Source organism: Mytilus galloprovincialis, chromosome 5, assembly GCF_965363235.1.
Source record: "Mytilus galloprovincialis chromosome 5, xbMytGall1.hap1.1, whole genome shotgun sequence".
NCBI lineage: Eukaryota > Metazoa > Mollusca > Bivalvia > Mytilida > Mytilidae > Mytilus > Mytilus galloprovincialis.
This window is the reverse complement of record NC_134842.1, coordinates 100,203,468-100,227,334: the sequence shown is the minus strand read 5'-3', so window position 1 is coordinate 100,227,334 and position 23,867 is coordinate 100,203,468. Positions and strand designations below refer to the sequence as shown.

General features: G+C 32.1%; 1 protein-coding gene across 1 annotated transcript; it reads right to left on the bottom strand.

Annotated features, from left to right (window-relative positions):
- Positions 1 to 2,458: 2,458 nt before the first annotated feature.
- LOC143074232 (uncharacterized) lies at positions 2,459 to 13,197 on the bottom strand. The gene is made up of 6 exons (XM_076249781.1): positions 12,993 to 13,197; positions 11,606 to 11,869; positions 10,333 to 10,512; positions 5,462 to 5,673; positions 4,370 to 4,471; positions 2,459 to 3,015 (listed from the first exon to the last, which is right to left on the bottom strand). The coding sequence occupies exons 1-6, from the start codon at positions 13,103 to 13,105 to the stop codon at positions 2,843 to 2,845; spliced, it is 1,044 nt and encodes a 347-aa protein (XP_076105896.1). The 5' UTR covers positions 13,106 to 13,197; the 3' UTR covers positions 2,459 to 2,842.
- Positions 13,198 to 23,867: the final 10,670 nt, after the last annotated feature.

The following is a 23,867-nucleotide window of genomic DNA, read 5'->3' as shown; positions in this document are numbered from 1 at the left end:
TGTGATTAAGAATTGAATTCTATCTGACCAGGTGTGATCTGTTTAATGAGTTTGCCTTAATCAGGAGGTATTAATTTATACTTAACCACTAATTAGAAGAACAATTTTATCAATTTTTTTATTTTTTTATTCTTTTTTCAATTTTGATATATATTATAGATAGTATATCTCAAATTATAATAAAAAGATATATTTCTAATATAAGGTTAAACAATTTGAGTGAGCTTGTTGGCTGTTGATACCTCATTAAAAGAAAATAATATTACTATCGTATGTAACCATGCATGAAACCTATATAGTTTTTATTTAGGATTGAGGAAAATTAAGATTAAAAAAACCATGCCACACAAGAAGCGCCTTAATAAGGTTTTATCACCCTCAGTATAGGTGGGGCTTTGAGGTAAAAGAAAATCTTATTTTAACAAAACTCTCAAACTTTAAAATTTATAAAATTTAATTATTATATAAGATAATTTGATTTAACCATCTATATTTGATAAACCTGAGAATCATGTAAGAAGTATGGTTCAGACAGGTCGAGTATTGTTAAGACCTTTGGTCAAGTATGGTTAAGACTGAAGAAAATAGGTCGAGTACAGGTCGAGAACGGGTTAAGACTTTTTTCAGGTCAAGTAATAGTTCAGACTATTTTCAATTTCAAAGATAAGGGTCAAGTACAAATCAGTACAGTCTAGTGCGGTGAAGACCCGGGTCGAGGAATGTCTAGTAAAATTCAGTACAGTCGAGTATACTATAACATGTATAATGTAAAGACAAAAAATCTTGATACAGAATATTTTTCATGACTACAATACTTTTTTTCTATCAAATTGAGGATCAGAATTATTTTAGGAAAAAACATACCTCCCATTTTAAAATTAAATGGTCGTTCAAATGATGTGGATGTAATCAATTATAGGGAATAGTACGGTCTTCAACAATGAGAAAAACCTAGTCTGTATGGTCGACTTTAAAAGGCACCGACATGAAATATATAACATCATTCAATTGAGAAAACGAATGGCATAATTTATAACATAGCGGTTTACGAAAAACAAATACTAGTATGGCATACTTAAACCAACGACAATCACTGATGCATTTGATTTTGAACAGGCACATATAGAATATGGTGGGATGAACTTGTTTGTGAATTATTGAGTCAGTTAATGTGAGGTACTAATCGTTACAAAAACAATTAATGATACGAGAAAAAAAATGAGGCAACTTGTAATCTTTTTTGCAGAATATCATTTGTCTTACCTTGCATTAGAAGAAATAGAAAATCAAATTGTAACTTCATCATCTCCTGAATTTTGTTATTATATTATATGTTAACACCTTTGTTCCGAATTAAAAGGTACTAAAGCTTTGACTCAAATACACCCGAAGAGACTATTGCCTTTGTTTCTGAATATTCATCCTCTTTTGAATATTCCGAATAGACGAAATGTTAACTTTTTGAATGGTTCTATAGTCATTTACTGTTACTGTCAATGTTCACATGTTAATCATAGCTTTTATTATTGAGCTATTCCTTTTTTATCACGTGTTGAAATGCTGGCCAATATTAATGCGTTAAAAGTATCACATAAAACATAAAACATATTGATAATTTTGTATATGAATTTTTCTGTACTAATGTCTTCATACATCTACGTACAATACAGTAGGTTATATTGAACAGATCTGAAGACTAATAATTAAAGTAAACAACTAACTTAATTCAACATTGCAAAGCGTAACTATTATAGCATGCATAGTATGATTTACCAAACAGTCTAAGGGACATGTTGGCCTCAATTCTCAACCCCTATGGACTTTACTAACCATATATGGATCCGAAGGGTATCAGTAGCGAACCACATAACGTATCCCATGTGTTGCATTTGCTAATTTAGGAAAAAAAGAGTAAATAAATTGTATAAGTGTATGCTGGTTTGTAAGCGATCAATCTTTTGCATTGTTTTCTGGATGATTACTATGTTTATTTTTGCTACAAACAAACTCTCTTATCGTCTGATAATTTTGCTTCGAAGAGTGTTACATTCTGGTGTGTGCATATTAACTATATAATTATGGACACAGTGCATAATGTCCTACGTGGTTGATGTTTGAAATTTGGTTGACGAACGTATATTTCGTAACTACAGTCGTTCCGCACTAATGTAACTAACAATTAAATACTACAGGTGTTTCAAAAACAACAGTATTATGCATGTGCAACTCATTGTTTGACACATTTACTCGTGTAACCAATCAAACTGTTTATTTTACTTGCAAAAAAAGAAGTCGAATCTACAACAAATACAGAATCGAAACTAGCTACATGAGCAAGTTGAAGGGAAACAATCAAAACCATAGCTAGCTAAATCTATCATTTGTATGACAGTCGTATACAGAGACTGTTTGTATATTTCGCAATATTTCCTGTTGAAATTCCGCTTTTTAACGCTTGGCTTTGTTGTGCATGATCCCTCACACATACATTTCAGTTATTAAACAAATGCTAGTTCACATGTTGAGTTATGTATAGGACTTCTAGTTATCAAAGGTACCAGAATTATAATTTAGTACGCCAGACTACATAAGACGCATCAGTGACGCTCATATCAAAATATTTATAAAGCCAAACAAGTACAAAGTTGAAGAGTATTGAAGATAAAAAATTCCAAAAAGTTGTGTTAAATACGGCACAACTAGAATCGACAACACGATGAGTGTAAAACATAGTACCTCGGTTCTATCTGAAATTATACAATATTCAACTTCTAAGAACTGCAGAAAATAAATCAATGTTAAAAATAATTCCTTCGAAAGAAAAAAGGCGGCCGTTGACAATTTACATATTGGTAGATTCTTTTGTTTTCTTTTTAGTAATACACTGTTCTATTCGTTGACAATCTAACAACACAATGAATAAGATAACAGAAATAAGGATGGCGACTCCTACACCACCTATAGCCTTCGCTACTGGTCTATCTTCGTACACGCTGATCTTCGTTAGTTTATAGGCTGAAATAAAATGATAGATTAAGTTATAAGTTGTCCCTAAAATACAATACAGTACAAAACCGAATAACGAATATGTAATTGACCAATGTTATTAGTCTTTGTAAAAAATGAGCAAAGAGGAAAAAAGCGCCTTGTTTCGTCGCCAGACTTGTCATTGTATTCTTATAAAACTTTTTGTACAGTTCATGGAAATGCTAGAAATACATGTACAGTATACTTGAGTTATGGATATTAGAAACAATCTACTAACTCACGTTCATCAACCGTATGTAACAACAAATATCGGATTGCTTGCTAAAAAATGTTTTGTTTCGTCGCCAGACTTGTCATTGTATTCTTATAAAACGTTTTGTACATTCATGGAAATGCTAAAAATACGTATACAATATACTTGAGTTATGGATGTTAGAAACAATCTACTTACTCACGTTCATCGCCCGTATGTAACAACAAATATCGGATTGCTTGCTAAAAAATGCTAAAGGGTAGCATAAAAGTTAAAATTGAAAATGAAAATTGGAAATATTTCAAAGAAACAACAAACCCAACCAAAAAGCAGACAACAGCCGAAGACCACCAAGGGGTTTTCAACGTAGCAAGAAAATCTCACACCCAGAGTGGTTCTCAGCTGTTCCTTAAACAATTGTGTACTAGTTAATGGTCGTTACACTAAACATTAAAACTATAAATGAACTAATTTAAAAACTAAAAATAAAAGACTAACAAGACCAGAGGCTTCTGACTTGATAAACACATGTATGCAACTTGAAGCACCTGACGAGAAACATCCATACATTATATCTTAATGTGTAAAATTTGTGTACATTGTATATGCTTTATATGATTTTTTCGCGTTTATATATAAGAGGTCTGCGTCATTTTTTTTTTTGATAAACTGTTGCAATGCCCTTATCAAATGGTTATTACTTTTCAGCTGTATTATTCATAAAACAAGTTACATTGTATACATGTTAACGTTAAAAGATTAAAATGACAATTTTCAACGAGATATTTGTTATTTCGTCCGAAGCTATCACTTATTCATGATCCTTTTCGAGTTGATGCGATTGTTTTGGTTGTTGATGCTTTTAACTTTAATTGTCCTTATCGATCAGTGGATCAAATATTGCAGCGAAATTTAGAAAACAATCAACAATGATATTAAACGGAAATACGTACGATTCGTAAAATACAAATCTGTTTACCGTATTTATGAAAGCTTTAAGAGGGACGAAAGATACCAAAGGGGCAGTCAAACTCGTAAATCTAAAACAAACTGACAACGCCATGGCTAAAAATGAAAAAAGACAAACAAACAACAGCACACACGATATAACTTTTGGTATGTTCTTACCGTTCGTTTGTTCAGGGTCAATAAACAGGACACGTCTTAATTCTTCTACTGTTGTTGAATTAATATTCACATTAGATGTATCAGGTTCACAAGTTATAGGTGCTGTAAGTACATAGTTTACAATTGCTAATTAAACCTAAATTTTATCCAGGTGTGTATACCGCATGTAGCTTTTCGCAGTCGAAGAACATCGACCGTATAGATTGTGCCACTATACAGTCACTTACATGTTATATATGTATATACAGCATTGTTTGCGAAACAGTTATTTCAATGTTTTAAAATCGTTAATTATACCTTTATTTTATAAAGACGTGTATACCATATGACACGGTGTAGTTTTGCGCAGTCGCAGTGAAAGAAAAACGACCGTATAAATTTTGCCACTATACAGTCATTTATCACAGATATATACAGCATTGTTTACGAAGCAGTTATTTTCAATGTGAAAACAGGCAAAATGAAATTGATTGTGGCTATGTAAGCGTACACAATTACATATATGTCTAAAAATAAACACATGTAGATTTTAGTAAAAAATTTGGAATATCTTTTACCGTTAGGGTCTCAATTTTTGTAGTAATTTTTTGGAAATAATTCGTTCATCTACATTTTCCCAATGTTAGAAGAAACGGACATGTTTTTGCTGTTTATTTATCTATTAATTGAAAAAAAAAATCATGATAGTTAATATTTTAACAAAAAATACGCATTTTGTATAAATTCAAAATATACTTTAATTCCTATTATTTTCAACCGTAGGACTAGATTTATTAAGCTATATGTGTCATTTTATTTGATCTGATGGTCCTTAATGCTTAATTGCATATTTCATTTTACCTGATGTGTTTCAATTTCAGCGTCACTGCCTATTCTTTGCCACTGGCATGAACAAATTTAAGCTTGGTGTTTATGTTTTGTTGACCTATAACTAATTATAGGAAGACATGACGAGTTTACATATTGGTTACTATATTTGGCACTATTTAACTTTTTTGGATTCGAGCGTCACTGGTGAATCTTTTGTAGACGAAACGCGCGTCTGGCGTATATACAAATTTTAGTCCTGGTATCTTTGATGAGTTTATTTACCTAGTCCATGCTTGAAGCATACTGCTCCTGTCAAGGCACTACTGTTTGTGTTGCAAGGTGCCCATGACTGAATTTGATTTGAATCAATAACAACACATTCCTCACTAGAAGAGCTCGATGATAGCCATGTAACAAACGATGGGTCATTATTCCAGTTTGATGGGGAACCCATAATGGAATGGGTACCAAGCCAAACTTGAGTACTCTTTATTCTGCAAATATGTAAAAATATGAATAAATTTCTGTTATCAATTGATTTTTGGATATTTCTGCAGTAAATTCGTCCTAAAAGCATGGTCATCAAATAAAAGCAATTAATACGCCTGTATTTAAAAAAAATTAAAAAGAAAAAAACATGTCGAATTGAACATTTACGTACCAATGCGTACGTTTTGTAAATGGTTTACATTTTACCATACATTGACAAAAAGAAAGCTTTCAAGTGTAAGGCAACATTTAGGACATAACTGAATTTTGTATTTGCAGCTTTGAGGTCCATTGATAGTTTTAATGTCCCAAATTTAGTTTAAGGAGGCTCGCGGGTATAAGATTTTCAGAAAAAAAATAAACTTTTTTTTTATTACATATTTTATTTATTACCTTTAGCAGTTGTAACTTTATTATACGGTACAAAAATCATTCAAAAAAAAAAAATCAATTCGTGTTGGACCCAGGTGACTTTTAAAATGTAGATAGCATCGAAAAAGCTCAACATTATCTCCCTTTGGTGCCAAAATGCCATTTTGTGGCATTAAAATTGAAATATCTTTTCTAACGCATGGGTGACCTATATTTTTATTGTTGTTTTCGAAAAAGCTGTAAATAAACTAAATAATTGTTGTATTTTTTTTTATTTCGATATTACCGCTATTTCTCCTATTACATTGTAGTTCAACAGAAAAAAAAAGGAAATTAACAAAAATGTATGCTCCTTTCGAAGGCAGATTGTGAGCGTAAATGAACGGTGACCCCATTTTATGATTTCATTTTTCTATCAAGTATACAATAAAACTCATTTATAGAAAAATATAGCGAAATCCTATATTAAATTAAAATAAATGTAGACCCGCGAGCCCCCTTAACTGGCGACTCGTACAATCAAGTTATTTCTATTCTAATGGAAAACAATTCATAATAAAATTTCAATCATTATTCAATGTAAAATTTTTATTGAAGAAAATTCTGAAAAAATGTGTTATCTTCGATCTATTGTCCGTGAACTAGGTGACTTTATTGGTCTGCTTTCTAAACACAAGGCGTTTTATTGCTTCTTGGCTGTTTCAGAATGCAATAAAATTTGATAAAAAGATAACATTTAGGTGCAACGTGAGTTTTTTTGCTAATTGTTGCAGAAATAGCACATACAAACGCAATTAAAAATGTCGGCTTCCTTAGTCACAGACAAAGATAAAAAAAAAACGTATACGCTGACAGTCATCCAATCAGAACCATTGAAATTAAACTTGTAATGTTTGATTTTCATACAGACTCATCCCAATCGAGTTTGTCATATTTTACGTTGACGTCGTTTTTTTCAGTCATACTAAAATATCGATGCAACAATGTTAACATTACATGAGAAACATGACAACCCTAATAGTTAAGCAGGATTTTTTTTGTGTTGATTAACTATTCCACGCACCAGCGTATACACCATGCTTTTGATTGTGTTTCTGTGCCTACTCTTGTTTGTCGTTAACGTGTTTGTGAACTTTGTTGTTATGTTGTCTTTGTTTTATTTTATATAATTTTTGTATTTTCTCTTTTACTCTTAGTAAAAGGACTATTGCGTTTAACTGTAATGTTCTCACAAATGCAAGATGTATCACAACACAAATATAAATAAGAATTTCTTCCATATTCAGCTACATCTGCGTTAACAAAAAGACCATGCCTCCCTTAAAAACAACTCATGATTTTGCTATTTTTGTTTTCCGAAGAATGATTTTTTAAACATGTTTACCAATGAATATCAAACATTCAGGACAAACATTAACGAATATGAAGCAATTAATCACGGCATGAAGGCATTACAAATAATTATTACAAATAGGAATACGAATATTCAAAGGGAGTGTGTATTAGGTCAGGATTACTCACAACCTAGTATGCCATACTAAGTGTTTTTTTTTCGCATATAAAAATTTAACTTATATCACCCATCTTTTAAAACGACTGCCTTATTCAATTATGGTTTACAACAAATCTTTCGAATTATCTTAAGATGATAGTATATAAAATTGTCTATTAATTATGTAATACTCGGACTTGATTGTATCCCTCCTATTCACATACATATATATATCGATATCACAAGGTGTATAAGGAGTAAGTTTTAAATTTTCATTATATTTTGTATGTTCGACCTTTTTTTATTGTCAAATAATAAATAGTTAATTTTTAAACTCTGGTGTAATAGTCGTCGTGTTAAGGTGAATCAACACATTTCTTAATGATGATGAACAGCAATCCTTGTCAGAATAACATTACAGTAAGGAACACCTACGTTTTGGTTATGAAAGGTGGAATTCCGAAATTGATGTTTTTAAAGTTTGATAAAAATAACATCCCTTATAAAGTAATCACAAAATTATTGGCATAAAGTATGAGACGTTCCTGCTAAAGCTTATCCGAGGGTTGCATTGACAATGAGTCGATGAGATAACATTGATATTTCATCTGTCAGGGTTATATGACAATGTTGTTAACTAGATGCTTTAAGGATGAGTGTTGCCAAGTTTGTTTATATTTGTCTCAGTAGTTGCAGAGGAGAAGGTTTTTGCAAAAGATTACAATATTTGATTACCAAAAAATATATTAAACATTTACTATGAAGGGCAATAACTCATAAAGGGGTCATGGTGATTTATTTGTCTATCTGACTTTTTTACTGTTTACAGTTTATTTCTATTCATTATAATATTCAAGAAAATAACAAAAAACTGCAAAATGTACTTATAATTATCAATCCTGAGTCAGTAACTTATCAACAGGTTGTTTGATGCCTCGGAAATTAACAGAAATTTTTACATACATGTTCTATTTTTAGCCATAGTGACCATCTTGGTTGATGGATAGGGTCATCGGATAAGTATTTGAAACTAAATACCCTAAGGTTGATCAAGGCTCAGTTTGTTTCACATTTGGCCCAGTAGTTGCAGAGGAGAATATGTTTGTAAAAGTCAACTGACGACGACGACGACGGCGCCAAGTGATGGAAAAGGCTCACCTATCCTTTGGACGAGGTGAGCTAAAAAGGATAATATCAAAATGAAGGTTGACTATGGTTCACTGAACAAGATAGCAAGCAATGTTACAAATAAAAGTGTATTCAGTATAACACGACATCAGAGGAAATGCGTGCACAAGGTGTTACTATACAAAGTAGAAAAACTCCAGTAAAAACAGTCAATTTCAAATAACAATATAGTATGACCAACAAAATAAAACGACAAATCCTCCTTCAAATAAGATTTCTGTCAAATAGTTTACGAGAATCGATGTCTTTTTTTTTAACCGATGGAGACCTTTTCGATTTATCTTACCTCATATACATTTCATAGAATCAAATAAATTGAAAGCAACCGCGTAAAGATGGTGTATATCCAATATAAGGCTAGTAAGTGAGGTTCATTTCTATACACGGTTAGTAGATGTGTTACGTCCCTTTATAAAAACAACACGGCGATGAGGAAAAATCTTAAAGGTTTCAACAGCCGAAACAACTGCTGATAAACGATTGAAATATATTCATAAAACACATTTAACATGTTTAAAGTTATCACGGTTATTGTTGGCATTTATTTTTGTATAGACTAATTGATCAATGTTCTTAATACTAACAATATTGCATGCTTTAACACTTTGATAATCCGCTATAGGCTAAACACTACATGTTAGGATAGTCGGTAAGATAAATTCGTCACATAATAGTGTGCAAGTTACCTAATACGATATATATGGGGTCAGTAAATTTCATATGGGGATTCGAGCTTCGCTCTCACCCCATTTGGAATTTAAGTACCCCATATATATCGTATAAGATCTCTAGCACACTATGCAACCAATATTAAGCGTTGTGAGTTGAATGCACATCAATACACCGACGTCACACTAATTTATAACGTGACTCTGTACTTTAAAAGATCCCGTCAGTATGATATTGTTCTATTTATATGTCATTATGATATATTTCTATTATGAATTACAATATACGTTGAACCACAAACGTCAAAATCATTCAATCGCGTAGTGGAATTAACTATTTTTGGATTCTTATAAATTCTATATATAACTTTTGGACTAGTTTAAATCTCGGTCTATTTCTTAAATTTATTCTTACATACTTTTGATTTTTTAACCCTGTATGCTAACATTCCCATGAAAATTTTTAAATTGTTTGTACGAACATTGAACGACAAATTTATGTGACGTATAAAATTTTCTGACGTCAGACACTCAAATCAATAAATGTGTTCATAGATAGTAGATGTTTTTGTGTTCTGTTAAATTGTTCCTTTTAAAATTGTTAAACGATGATGACTGATGTACCCATATTTTGACTATTATATTTATTGTGTCTGTTTATTTAACGCATCAATGTAAAAATATCGGAAATTGATGAGACTGTCATTAAAGTGAGAGGGTTAGCGCTATAGAACCAGGTTTAATCCACCATTTTCTACATTTGAAAATGCCTGTACCAAGTCAGGAATATGACAGTTTTTGTCCATTCGTTTTTGATGCGTTTTGTTATTTGATTTTGCCATGTGATTATGGACTTTCCCAATTGATCTTCCTCTAAGTTCAGTATTTTTGTGATTTTACTTTTTGAACAACTTTTACCATAGAAACTTGAAATGTCTACTTACGAAAATACAGTTCCCAAAACGTTATTCTCGATAAACTGATAATTTTGGTCATCTATTAATGATGCAATGTAGCCACCATCCTCCTGACACTTAACCATGGCATCAACAATTGTCCATGACGTCAATGATGAAGGCTTACTTGTAAACCAGTAACAGTGTTCTCGGTACATTTGATCAGCGCTGGAAGTCCAGTTTAGACAATTCACAACTTCAATGTAAAAAAGTATTAGAAACTGTGATATGCAGCGCAGCTGCTTAATCATAGTCGATGATGTAGAGTCTGACATAGTGCTTTATCATGTATATAAATATTGTCAACACTTTCAGTTACATATTTCAAGAGTGTTACTTACTAAAGATAATTTCGCAAACACACACTATTTCAGACGCGCATGTTCAGGACCTGCGTACCCTTCCGGAGCTCATGAGAGCACCATCAGTTTTGGTGGGGTTCGAGTTGCTTAGTCTGTAATTTACTATGTTGTGTCTTGTGTACTATTATTTGTCTGTTTGTCTTTTTATTATATAGCCATGGTGTTGTCTGTTTATTTTCAATCTATGAGTTTGACTTCCCTTTTGTATTTCTCGCCCATTGTCCCCCCCCCCCCCCCCCACTCCTTTCAGGTATACATTATCATTAGCGAATGCCAGTTCTAATATATTTCATTCTTTAGGTTTTAGACTACATTTTAAAAATAAAAAAAATTCAAATAAAAAACCGCTAATTTGTAGTTATTGGCTCTTCAGCTGAGTGTTGTGCTTCATATCATGAATTACCCTTTTGGTATACAGACATAATTATCACTTATGTCTTTAATTATGGAAAAGAAATAATAAGGTGTAAACATTTATGAGACAAAACCAACAAAACACATTTCAAAAGCAAAGTAGCAGCACTTTAAGTGTTGTTCTCAATATCAATGTAAAAGGGTGGTCTTTAACGTATACAGTGAAAATTTTTGGAGAAGACATTACCAAATACCAAATTGCAAAACTTGTGTCTAGTCCATTTGTCATTTTAAACAACAAAATATGTTTAAACTAAACTAACTATTAACAAAATATCACTTTGCTGTATATACAAGCTTTACAATAATAATAATTATAATAATACTTAAGATTTAAGTGTGTCTTTAGTGCATGGTAGTTTAGAATAAATATAACTGATTGATTGGTGATTGCTTGACGCCACACCAGCACAAAAAAGCTATATCGTGACGAGGGATGAATAAAACATATCACTATGTCAAAATACAATTAAAATAATATCAACCTGCATTCACCTTTTTTATAACATAGCATTTCGTCCAGAACATAATCTGAGCATGACTTGTCCTGAGTTTTATTTGGAAGATGAAAGCTTCTTTTGTTAATCACAGCACAGTTTTGATCCGTTCCTCCGTTCGGCTGGTTAAGTTCTGGGTCTTCATCAAGCCAAAAAGTTGACCGAAAATCATTGTTTGCTATGCTTGATCCATCTAAATGGGTCCATGTGTTTTCTACAGCTACGTCCATCACGCCAATAAATGTTTCCCCTCTATAAAAGCGAAAGTACACACATGAATCATATAAGTTAAGTAATTTGATTGCACACGTGTTACTGTATATCTACTCTTTGATGTTTAAAGATGAGACCACATACTAGGCATTGCAGCTTAAGTTATTATGTTTTATTTTATTCTCATCAGCTCACATCAAAATCATGAAATTAAAACAAAATACCAATAAAAATCCACATGTCTGTTACACAATTACCGCTATAATTGTTCTTACATCATGTGGTACGTACGTGAATTGATTATTTTTTTTTAGGTTTATCATGCTTTTAAATGCTATGAATATAACATTAATAAGGAATGATTGCCAACGAGAATACTAAATCAAATAATGTAGATTAAAGCATTGATGGGTTACCTTATAGTATTTATGCGTACTGCATATTAAGCTTTGCAAGGACCCGACACAACATAATGTAAAACAACTGAAAAGGTAAAGCCAACAAAATTATAAAATAAAACAAATATGAAATAGACTGCAACCAAAGACAACCACTATATTACAACATTGACAACGAACGATGGCTTAACTGGTCCAATTTAAGAAAAAAGTAAGTAGGTGTAATACCAACATTGTTTTTCCCCAATTAGCCCTTGTAAAAGATATACTTGGCATGAATAAACTTTTATCCTGTCCAGTGCTATAGAAAAAAATTCACATAACATTTCATTGCATATAAGACAATAACCATCATTGGAAGTTAACCAATCAAATGTATCCCCTATATTTAATCTGTGTACAAGGTTTAGTCACCATGTAAACTCAAGATCATCAAATATTCTATAGAAATCCCAAATTAAAAAAAAAATGGTGTTTTGAAATACCCAAGACATATGTTTACGAGACAGATTTTTTTTAATGCAATAAAATGTAGGATTAATTACCTTTAACTGTTAAATTTAAAAGAATATTTTTTTTCGAAATACTTTCGTATACAATCGGATGTGACGTTTCATGAATTGGTGGTATTACACCTGTATACCTCAGTACAGGAGCAACCCAACAACACGTAACATGAATAACACGTTTTTAACCTCCTGTTTTATTTATTTTTTTTCCATTTTTATTCATAAGAAACAACAGCAATATCAAATAAAACATACGAGCCACCTGGTCTTAAATTTTCTACAAAATTGTACTGCGCTACGTCTATGTATGGCGCCAATCCATGACCGTCTTCAGCACAAAGCCTGTTAGCTTCAAAGGCATTTACCATATTCGATGAACTTTTGTACCAATAACAGTGATGCCTGTAAATGCCATCCAGCAGTGAATACCATGCTAAACAATCAGCAGCAAAGCACGAATACCCTAAAAGTATGATAAAAGACAAAAATATTGAAATGAAAACAAACTGTCTGGTTTTACTACCGTAACTTTTTGTTGTCCTGTGTTTAATTACAGACACTTCGAATGAACATTCAAAATATTTGACGCGATTTATTAGAATTTGTAAATAATTTCTTTTTGTCTGAAAATGTAGCAATCAGATGTTTGCGGTTCTGCTTTTGTTTTTAAGGATGTTTCGCTCCTCCAGTTTTTGGATTTTTGTCATTTATTAGGAATCCTCTTCGTTTATTCATAATTTTCCTGCAATTTTTCAATTGTTTATATCTCGTAAACAAAGTCATGTACCCTTCATTTTTTCTAAAAATATTTTTTTCCGTTATTTATGTTCATTTATGTACATTGTACAATCAATTTATAACAATGTTATTTTGAAACATAGTACAGTGGCGGATCCAGATGGGGGGTTCCATCGGTTGGAACCCCCCTTTTTTCGGCCGATCAATGCATTTGAATTGGGACATATACATGTAGTTGGAACCCCCCCTTTTTATCCTGGGTTGGGAACCCCCCTTTTTTAAAATGGCTGGATCCGCCCCTGTAGTAGCGAACACTTTTAAAGTTGACAAAAAGTCATCTTAGGTAGAATAAGTCACATAAGCAATACGAGGGATGTCACACGTGGAGCAGGATCTGCTTACCCTTCCGGAGCATCTGAGATCACTCCTAGTTTTTGGTGGGGTTCGTGTTGTTTATTCTTTAGTTTTCTATGCTGTGTCATGTGTACTATTGTTTGTCTGTTTGTCTTTTTTCATTTTTAGCCATGGAGTTGTCAGTTTCTTTTAGATTTCTGTGTTTGACTGTCCCTTTGGTATCTTTCGTCACTCTTTTGTACATGTTGCATGTAGTGGGGTCAAAAAACCACCAGACATATTTTCAAACCGGCAACATGAATGTACTCCAAAAGTATAATTTACATGTTGACATATCCCAGGGACACATATGTGATAGGAAGCGTGATATACATCGATTTAATAAAAATGACAAAAGTTTCCACCGAAGTCCACCTGCAATTGTAACTGTCAGTCTACAAATGTTACTATGCTCTTTGGTCGAGTTGCTGTCTTTGACTGATTCCCCGTTTCCGTTTTCAATGTTATGATATAGTCCTTTATTGATAACCTTCAAAATGATATTTACGTAATTTAAAACTGGTGTTCGCAAAATTGTATGACCAAAAGTACCAAAAAGTGTAAATCAATGATTATTGGTTCAAAACATGTTTTATTGGACTTTGAACAGTTCAGATATCAACATTTCAAATGAACAAATAGAGAATGTAGAATGAAAAACGTCTTTGTTTATATATCGACAAAAACCTAAATTGGAATGAACAAATAGATAAAATATCATGTACAATAGAATCAATTTGTAACAAAAGATAAGAAAATATTTACCTAATTTTTTATGCATATACGTATTATCTATTTTAATGCTTATATTCTGCCATTATTTGATTATTGTTGCAATATATGGGGCAGTTCAAAGTGAAATACATAAACTTAATAAATTATTAAAGAAATCTACTAGGGTTATAATAGAAGCTGACATAACGGCATCATCCAGTTTATTGTTTAATAGTTTTATAAGTCAAGGTCAAGGATCAGTAAATGAACTAGTTCATACAGTTAAAAAAAAAATAGAACTCAATTAGATATTGAAAATATACACCAGAAAATGTTAAAAAAAAAAGAATATGTCACCGACTTCGTTTTCAAGCAATTCATTTTTTAAATGATCCGAAAGGGTACTAATTACATTGAATATACATGTATAAGGTAAATCTATACTTTTCTTCTACAATTTTCGGTTTTACGGTATAAATTACGTGAACCGCTCCATAGAATTTAAATTGATATTTGCTTCCTCTTTGTCTTACGAATAAGATGATATTAAAAAAAAATATGGTCACCGACTTCGTTTTCCCAGTAGAAGCGACGCAAAACCAACATTTTGGCAAAAAAAATAACATCAAAATTCGTGACGTCATAATTTTTATTACATAACGTCAAGTTATCATGATAATAATTTCCAACGTTCTTCGTGTTAATTATGCCCGATGATTATGTGTTTAGTATTGATAGATTCTTTTTATCATACAAGTCTGGGTAATTATCATTAATTTTTAAAAAAAATATTTAGTATTACCAATATTCTTTATTCTTTATATCTTAGCACCCCATTATACTCCTTTTCTTTTTTTCTTTTTTGCATTTTATTCTGCAATGTTTGCCCATTATTCTGTTTTCCGTAAACCCCAATCAGACCCTCTTTTATGGAACATTTTAAAAAGAAATTTGAAATTTACGTTGTAAAAAAATATTATACATGTATGTTCATTATTAATATACACATCTAAAACAACTACTAGTTCAGACAAAAATACATTGTAAGTACATAAACGCAAAATGGTAAAAACTTAAAAATAGAAATCATCAGGGACGCAATACAAGATGTTATTGAAGCTATATTTTTTGTGCCCCCCTTTTTAGTTATTCCGCAAAATATAACAGTTTGAGTTCTAGAACGTTTTCACTTTGCTGTCTGTTTGCATGTGGTCAGGGTTTTGATCTTTATTAAAGAAGAGGGACAAAAGATACCAAAGGGACAGTCAAACTCATAAATCTAAAAGAAACTGACAACGCCATGGCTAAAAATGAAAGACACACAAACAACAGCACACATGACACAACATAGAAAACTAAAGAATAAACAACACGAACCCCACCAAAAAAATAGGGGTGATCTCAGTTGCTCCGGAAGGGTAAGCAGATCCTGCTCCCCATGTGGCACCCGTCGTGTTGCTTATGTGATAACAAATCCAGTAAGTAAATAGTCTAATTCGTATGAATATTTGCTCTAATGAGAGATAGTTGAACTTTGTCATTTTTGGGTAATCAATTCATAAATCTCTTAGACTATCTTGTAAGTTATCTGTTTACTCTTTTTTCTCCGTTCCGATACATGATTTTGCCACTTTTGAAAAAAAAAGCAGTTTCTTTAGCATCGGAACTTCTAATAGCTTGTGTTTTGGTACTATATCACGACAGAGCGTGTTCTGTCCATATACTGCTGCTTAACATCGCATATATAAACAAACATTATATCAATGATTCTACAAATAGTGTCGTGTGGTTACATGTATTAATGCATCTGCAAGTTAACAAGTAAAAGACGCAGACAAACTGACATCTTTGTTAATACCTTTTTTGTTCTGTATAAAATTTATTGTATACAAGTCTACAAAATCGTTTTAAAAAGTTTACTAAATGGTTATTGTTCCATGAGTGTACATATGTATGCTCGAATTATATATATAATCAGTACATGACACACTACATGCACAACATGCGACAAATAAAGGGAGGGGGGTAGTAATAACAGGAAACTAAATTAAACTAAGGCTTTGATGGATGTAAACTTCAATAAAACTGGAAGTTACATAAGGGGAACAGGAAAATAAGAATATATTACATCACTTACAACAACCTCTAAATTGACCAGTGATTTTTTATTCATTACTAACCAGCGAGATAATCAAAAGATTTGTAAGGGTCCATATGAAGTGTGGACCTAAATGTTCTTTATCTTTAAATCTAACGCTTATTCTGTAAAATCTTCAATTAACAATTTTGTAAAATTCTTCTATCATTAAATGATTTCTTAATTCTGTACATGGTCTACACTATTGTATTAAATAATTATTTTATTTTCCGTTGTTACTTTTCATAAATTTGCCAACTTTTTTGTTCAATTTTGACATTCGCCAGCATATTTTATTTTGCAACTCACTTTGAGATCTAATTATATGTGACAATAAATTAATGTGCTTCTTTTTCTGAATTTCGCTTTCTCTCAAAACATTGCACAGTCTTTGTAGTACAGTGTATTTTCCAGAAAATACATCGTGTAAAAACATTTCCAAGGAAACAAAACATACGGAAAATGAGATATGACATAAAAACAGATGTACATATTTATGTTAAATATGCGTACAAAAATACCCCCTCACCCCCTCCCTCCCAAACTGAAAAAAAACAAGAAAAATACAATCGCGCAGCAGGCTGAGACATGACTGGAAATATTGTGTTTTATTATTTAGTCCATCTACACAAATGAGGGGGGGGGGGGGGGAGGTAACGGGACTCCGGGATCGGATGTTTTTAAGCACGGGACTTCGGGATTGATCCTTTCTGGATCCGGATATTCTTTTTTCGAATTTCGGGATGGCGGGATTTAAATTTCTATAAATTTGGGACCTCGGGATTCATGTTTTAAAGTCCGGGATTTCGGCACAGGACCCCTATCTCCCCTTTTTCCATCGACAAATGCATTATATCATAAGATGTGTTTTCCTTTTTAATATTCTTTTGGCCTTGTGTTGTTGTCTGGTTGCTGTCTTATTGAAGTACTGACTACTTACGGGATTTACATTCTTACTTTAGGTACTGAAAGTCTGTGACACTCTGCATATTTTTTAGTAGTAGTATGATATAGAGATGATCGATATAATCTCGTTCTAAACCTTCAAGTTTTATGAGTGGAATAGAATTGAGAACAGTTCTATTTTATATTTGAGATGCTAGTTTCAGCTAAGGTACATTTTTTTTATTCGGTTAATTTTTATCCATATATATATATATATATAAAACAATTTCCTTTGAGGAGAAAACCATACGAATCAATAATATTAGGATACTAAGCCATGTATAAATCTTCAAATCATATACTATTTATACATGTATCTATTTAAAGACTTGTGTTCTATTTTCAACACCGAAATTGAGGACGTGAAAGAAAACACCATTACAAAAAAATAAAACCAACGTTAAAATGCAAAATGTAGAGATGGATTAATAATCGTGAAACATCATTTTTCTGTATTTTTAATTTGTAATTGTTTAAAAACTGTGTATGAATATTAAACTATTGTTCCAACCGTGAACAAGGTTAAATAATTTATTAAGTGTATTATAGTTTAGTGCCATCTATGACTGACTGACAGCAGTGGCGAATTTATGACCAGTATTAGTTTATGTGGATCATTTCCTTTTCTCTAATTTGAAAATATATTAACTTTAGTATTAATGTCCCAAACTTGCACCCCCTTCTGCTTGTTTTCTGCTAAACGATGTCTTTTCCCAGTGAATGTTAGCCTAGGGCTTTTGTGAGGACAGTTTTGACATACTACATATAAAATACTTCCGAGACCACACTGTTTTTTTCTCATAACAATTATGTAGAAATAGAAGTGAGCAACAGTTTTCACACTTGTTTTAACTGATTAGCAGGTATACAAACTCTACCACCCTACGTCCCTGACGCCAGTCAAACACCTAATTTCCATTTTGAAGATCGTCTTCATGACTGTTTTCATATTCATTTTCAATTTTTAATTTTAGAAAAACAAGTTCATTCTCCTAGAAGTAACATACTTTCCGTCAAATTTACCGTTGACGTTGTCTCATCGAAAAGTCGTCGGGTGCAATTTTAACATTGCAAAGTCTGGTCAAAGGGACGTAATTCGTACAAAACGTCGCAATATTTCGCGGAATCCGCTAGACGGCGATCCTTTACTGTTACTTGACCTTAAATGTGAAAAGACACATTCGATACTAAAAAGCAATACTTGTATTTAAGGAGGTTCGAGGGTGAAAACATTTAAAAAAAAAAATATTACTTTATTAGTTGTTACTTTATCAGTTGGTACACACATCATTCAAATAAATCAATTCATTTTGGCCTCAGATGACTTTCAAACTATATGTTTCAATGAAAAAGCTCAAAAATTATCTCCCTATATTTTTGGGCATTGAAATTGAAATATCTTTTTTAACTCCTCGGTGACCTATTTGTTTTATTATTATTTTCTTTTTTAAGGGTCCTATGTTAAACTAAGTTCCCCGCTGACGGCAATCTTGGATGATGGATCTGCTACAAAGTAACAACACCTGGTCAGCACCTCATAGGGAATCTTCGTGCCATGTTTGGTTTCATTCTATTCAGTGGTTCTCTAGAAGAAGTCATTTTTATGGATTTCCAATAGGGTCCTATGTTAAACTAAGTCCCCTGCTGGCGGCCATATTGGATAATAGATCGGCTACAAAGTAACAACACTTGGTCAGCACTGCATAAGGAACATTCATGCCATGTTTGGTTTCATTCTATTTAGTTGTTCTCTAGAAGAAGTCATTTGTATGCATTTCCTATAGGGTCCTATGTTAAACTAAGTCCCCCGCTGGCGGCCATCTTGGATGATGGATCTGCTACAAAGTAACAACTCTTGGTCAGCACCTCATAAGGAACATTCATGCCATGTTTTGTTTCAATCCATTCAGTGTACTCTAGAAGAAGTTCAAAATGTAAAAAGTTAACGACTACGACGGACGACGGACGACGGACGCCAAGTGATGAGAAAAGTTCACTTGGCCCTTCGGGCCAGGTGAGCTAAAAACGCTCTGACACAAACAATACAAAACAATTCAATTGAAAAAATTAACGGGCAAATTTTACTGTTTACAAATTTTGGATTTTTTTTAAATACTAAGGCTTTTCTACCTCAGGCATAGATTACCTTAGCTGTATTTGGCAAAACTTTTAAGAATGTTGGTCCTCAATGCTCTTTAAGGTAGATAGGGTGTCTTCCTCCATCTTGGATTTTGAAATACCAGAAAACAAGGTCTTGATCTTTGATAAAATGTGCAAATTTTGAGATAAGTAGGTAATTCATGTGTACGAATTTTCATTATATTATAGAAAAAGCTATTTTGTATCATATTTATGGTTGCATTTTACAAAAAAACGAATACTTTTGTTTGATTCATTTTTTTCCAACTTTGCCAAATAAGGGGAAGCAACTCAAATGCAAGGGCAGATAATTCAAATAGTATTACTTTTACAATAGAATGTGTTAGGAATTTACCTATTTTATTATGTAGCAAGAAAACGAGTCCGGTGGCCCCGTTTTTTCTTTTTCTTATCTAAAAACATAATATTGAAGCTATCTTCTCATATTTTATCTCAAAATTCTATGGTGTAGTTTTAATGTTATGGCGGAAAATTAGGTTTTCCATGCATAATCTATACAAAATCTGACAATTTTGCATAGCCTGTAGTGTGAAAATAAGTTCGGTGACCCATTCTTTTTATTAATGTTTTGAAACAAGGCAGATATAAAATACATTTTGGCAAATTATTAAAAAAAATCTATGGATTATAATTTAGACACCCCATCTACTTTAACTTCGTACTTTATTTGACTTTTTAACTTTTTTGGATTCGAGCGTCACTGATGAATCTTTTGTAGACAAAACGCGCGTCTTGCGTATATACTACTAAATTTAGTCCTGGTATCTATGATGGGTGTATTCATAACAAAACAGTTTACATAAAACAATTACGACAAACATAAGCAAACGACAATCACTAAACTACATGCTCCTGACTTGGCGCAGGCACATACAGAATGTATTCGGATAAAATTGCTTGTGAGTTCTTAGCAAACCCGACCCACCCGTCCCTTAACCTGGGATAGTGCTGTAAAAGTACAAAAATGTCAACATGAGAACAAACTATAAACATCACTTAAAAATCACATCAGATGGGTACTTATTTGTCTGTTATCATTTAAAGCTACACACCCCAGTTGACGACAGCCTCTATTTCGAATAAGCTGTAAAATGTACTCCATCTTTGTTCTGAATACACAAACATAGACTTTTGCCTGTGTTCAGAGTAACCTTTAATTTACATTATTATAAGAATCAGTTATTCACATATTTTTAAAGCGATCTGATCGGTGTTTAGTAATTTAATGCTAGTACATTTAACGCATGGTTTAAGATATAATAAGTCAGTTAATTTAAAATTTAGGTTCTAATTGTTGCAACTGCAATTAATGATAAGATGGGAAAATATGGGGCAAATTGTTGCCTTATTTTCAGGATATGATCGGACTTACCTTGCAGAAGCAGAAATATTAAACCTATTTGTAACTGCATCATCTCCTGAATTTTCCGAATACATAAAATGTTAAAGCATTTGTTTCGAATGAATTTGAAAGTACTGTCCACTGATATATATATGTTTACGATAGTACTTATTATTGAGCTATTTCTTTTTTACGTGTTGAAATATTGATAAAGATGAATGCGTAAAAAGTCCCACATTGAAGATAATAAAACATATTGATAATTATTTATATGAACTTTACTGTAGCAATGTCTACATTACATCTACGTGATGCACAGTTGGTTATATTGAACAGTTCTCAAAACAAATAACTAAAGTAAATACTTAATTCAGCATTGAGACTATAGTATTACAGTATTATCCAAAATTCTATAAACCCTATGAGTTATTAATTACCTAATTATTTTTTCTAAAAAATATCTTCTTAAATATGCTACGTCTCTCAAAGACTTACACAATTCAAAAAAGTCTATACATGACGTGCGGATTATGAACAAATACTATTCGAACATCGTCTTGTGATGGAAAGACATTGAAAGGTTAAAAAGGGTAACTGCCTGTTAAAATTCATTCAATATTTAAATTCAAACCGACTAGTCTGGTAGTGGTTATTATTATCATTTCACTCCAGGTGCGTCCCTCTTCAATCTCAATGAAGTCTAGCTTTTCATACCGAATGCCATATTTTCAGGCGAAGATCACATCTCCTTCTTTCCGTATACTCATCGAATATTAAAATGTTTTCAATGCATATATATATATATATATATATATATATATCTGATGTTTTTAATAAAGTCGATAGATTGATGATGTAAGAAAATGTTCAAAAGTCGAGTTTTACATACGGGTAAGCTTTTTGTATATGTTGTTAGAAAGAGCCAGATAACTGCTTTCGTGTTATTAATCACAACTCCGATAAATTATTTGCTAATCAACTACTCTTATTCCACTGCCTGATAATACGATTTATATTTCTGTGCTTAATATCTTTTTTCCTTTAAACAGTAGCGGGACTTTATACTATAATTAGGCACACTGTGAACCACCAAATACATTGTACCAGGAAGAAAGAAAAAAATAGTAAATGAGCAAATAGTAATGAAAATGAACAGTTCCTTATTCAAAAGACGATTCAAAATTGTAGTGATGGTCAGTTCATCATAGAGAAACAACTAAGCACAAGAACCCATTGTCATCATTTGCAAAGATGTTATGAACAATGCTATCAAATCAATGGACTTACAATAAGACTTGTACTTGTAATCTACTACATTTGTTCTCAGGTTCCTTTAAAAAAACGAAATGTACGTAACAGTCTTGAGACATAAGTTGTAACAAGTACACTTTGTGGTTTGCAGAGCATATATCTAAACATTAAACTATGTCATAAATCAGGAAATATAACAGGACATAAACCTGACAAAACAATAATTCAAACAAATCAAAACAAAGAGAACAAACACTACTACAACACAACAAGATCACGTGTACATAAACATTTCCGACGAATCCAATAATAAGTACCAAGTTGAAAGTTTCCGAAGTTTATAAAAACTCAATATCAAAACAAAATATTTAGAGATTATCTTTTTTGATGACAAATTCCAATTGTACAATTATTTTAATAATATTACACGGTATATAATGCCAATTGACATACTTTATTTTATGAAAGATATATTCTTTTTCCTAATTACATAACCAAATAACGCACGTTTCCCTTAAATCAAAAGTTTGGTCCTCAATGCTTTTTGATTTTGTATTATTTGGCGTTTTTTTTTTTATTGATTTGAGCGTCACAGTCGAGTCTTTTGTAGACGAAACACGCGTCTGGCGTAAACAAAGTTTTATTCTGATATACATGATGACCTATACGCTATTGGATCACTTTGTGTGTATATTTCAATTACAAAAACGTATTTGTGAAAATTCGTTATATACATGTAGCAAACAACATCATACAAGGTGTGTATGACATTGGCGACCTTTATTTTTAATTTCCTTCTTTCATTGCGCCGATTTCATTTTTATTCATTTGCGCCGATTTTATATTTGCCCTTGATTGCAATTACAGCAAAACATAGGTAATTTAATCCTGGCTATATATCGGAAGGTCAGTGCAAATGATTGCGAGAAATATTTATAGATGGTACTTTGAAGTGATGTCCGAAATGCTTTTATCAGTTATATACTTTACATGGATGATAAAATGGAAACTACGGACATCTAAAAATCGGTGCAAATGAAGAAAACAGATAAGCGTAAATGGAATGAGATCGGCGCTAATGCAAAACTTCGTACACAACGACGCAGAATAATCAATATATGCGTAGATTCCGAAAGAAAGACGAGATTGGTGTTACCCTGAAGTCTTCCTTGATGTGTTTTACTTATTTACATTATTAAGTTATACCATAAGTGGCACTTGCTTTGCTACATCAACTTTAAGTGTCAATACTTGAAATGTTTTGATGTGTCTTACTATGCACTTTATCAAATAAATAGTCTGCGACTAAAAATAGTGCTCAAAAAATAACTTTGAAGTTTATATCGTTATTGCATATTGTACACATAACACTCCGGGAAGAAAATGTGAGCGGTATTTCTCATCTCATTGTAAATTGCAAAATACATTTAGATATAAAAGTAACGACATC

Coding starts and splice junctions, on each gene's coding strand:
- LOC143074232 (XM_076249781.1), bottom strand. CDS start 13,105: ATGGTAAATGCCTTTGAAGCTAACAGGCTTTGTGCTGAAGACGGTCAT. Junction 11,870..12,992: donor AATTTAAGACCAGGTGGCTC/GTATGTTTTATT, acceptor TCGCTTTTATAG/AGGGGAAACATTTATTGGCG. Junction 5,674..10,332: donor GTTTTGGGAACTGTATTTTC/GTAAGTAGACAT, acceptor ACATATTTGCAG/AATAAAGAGTACTCAAGTTT.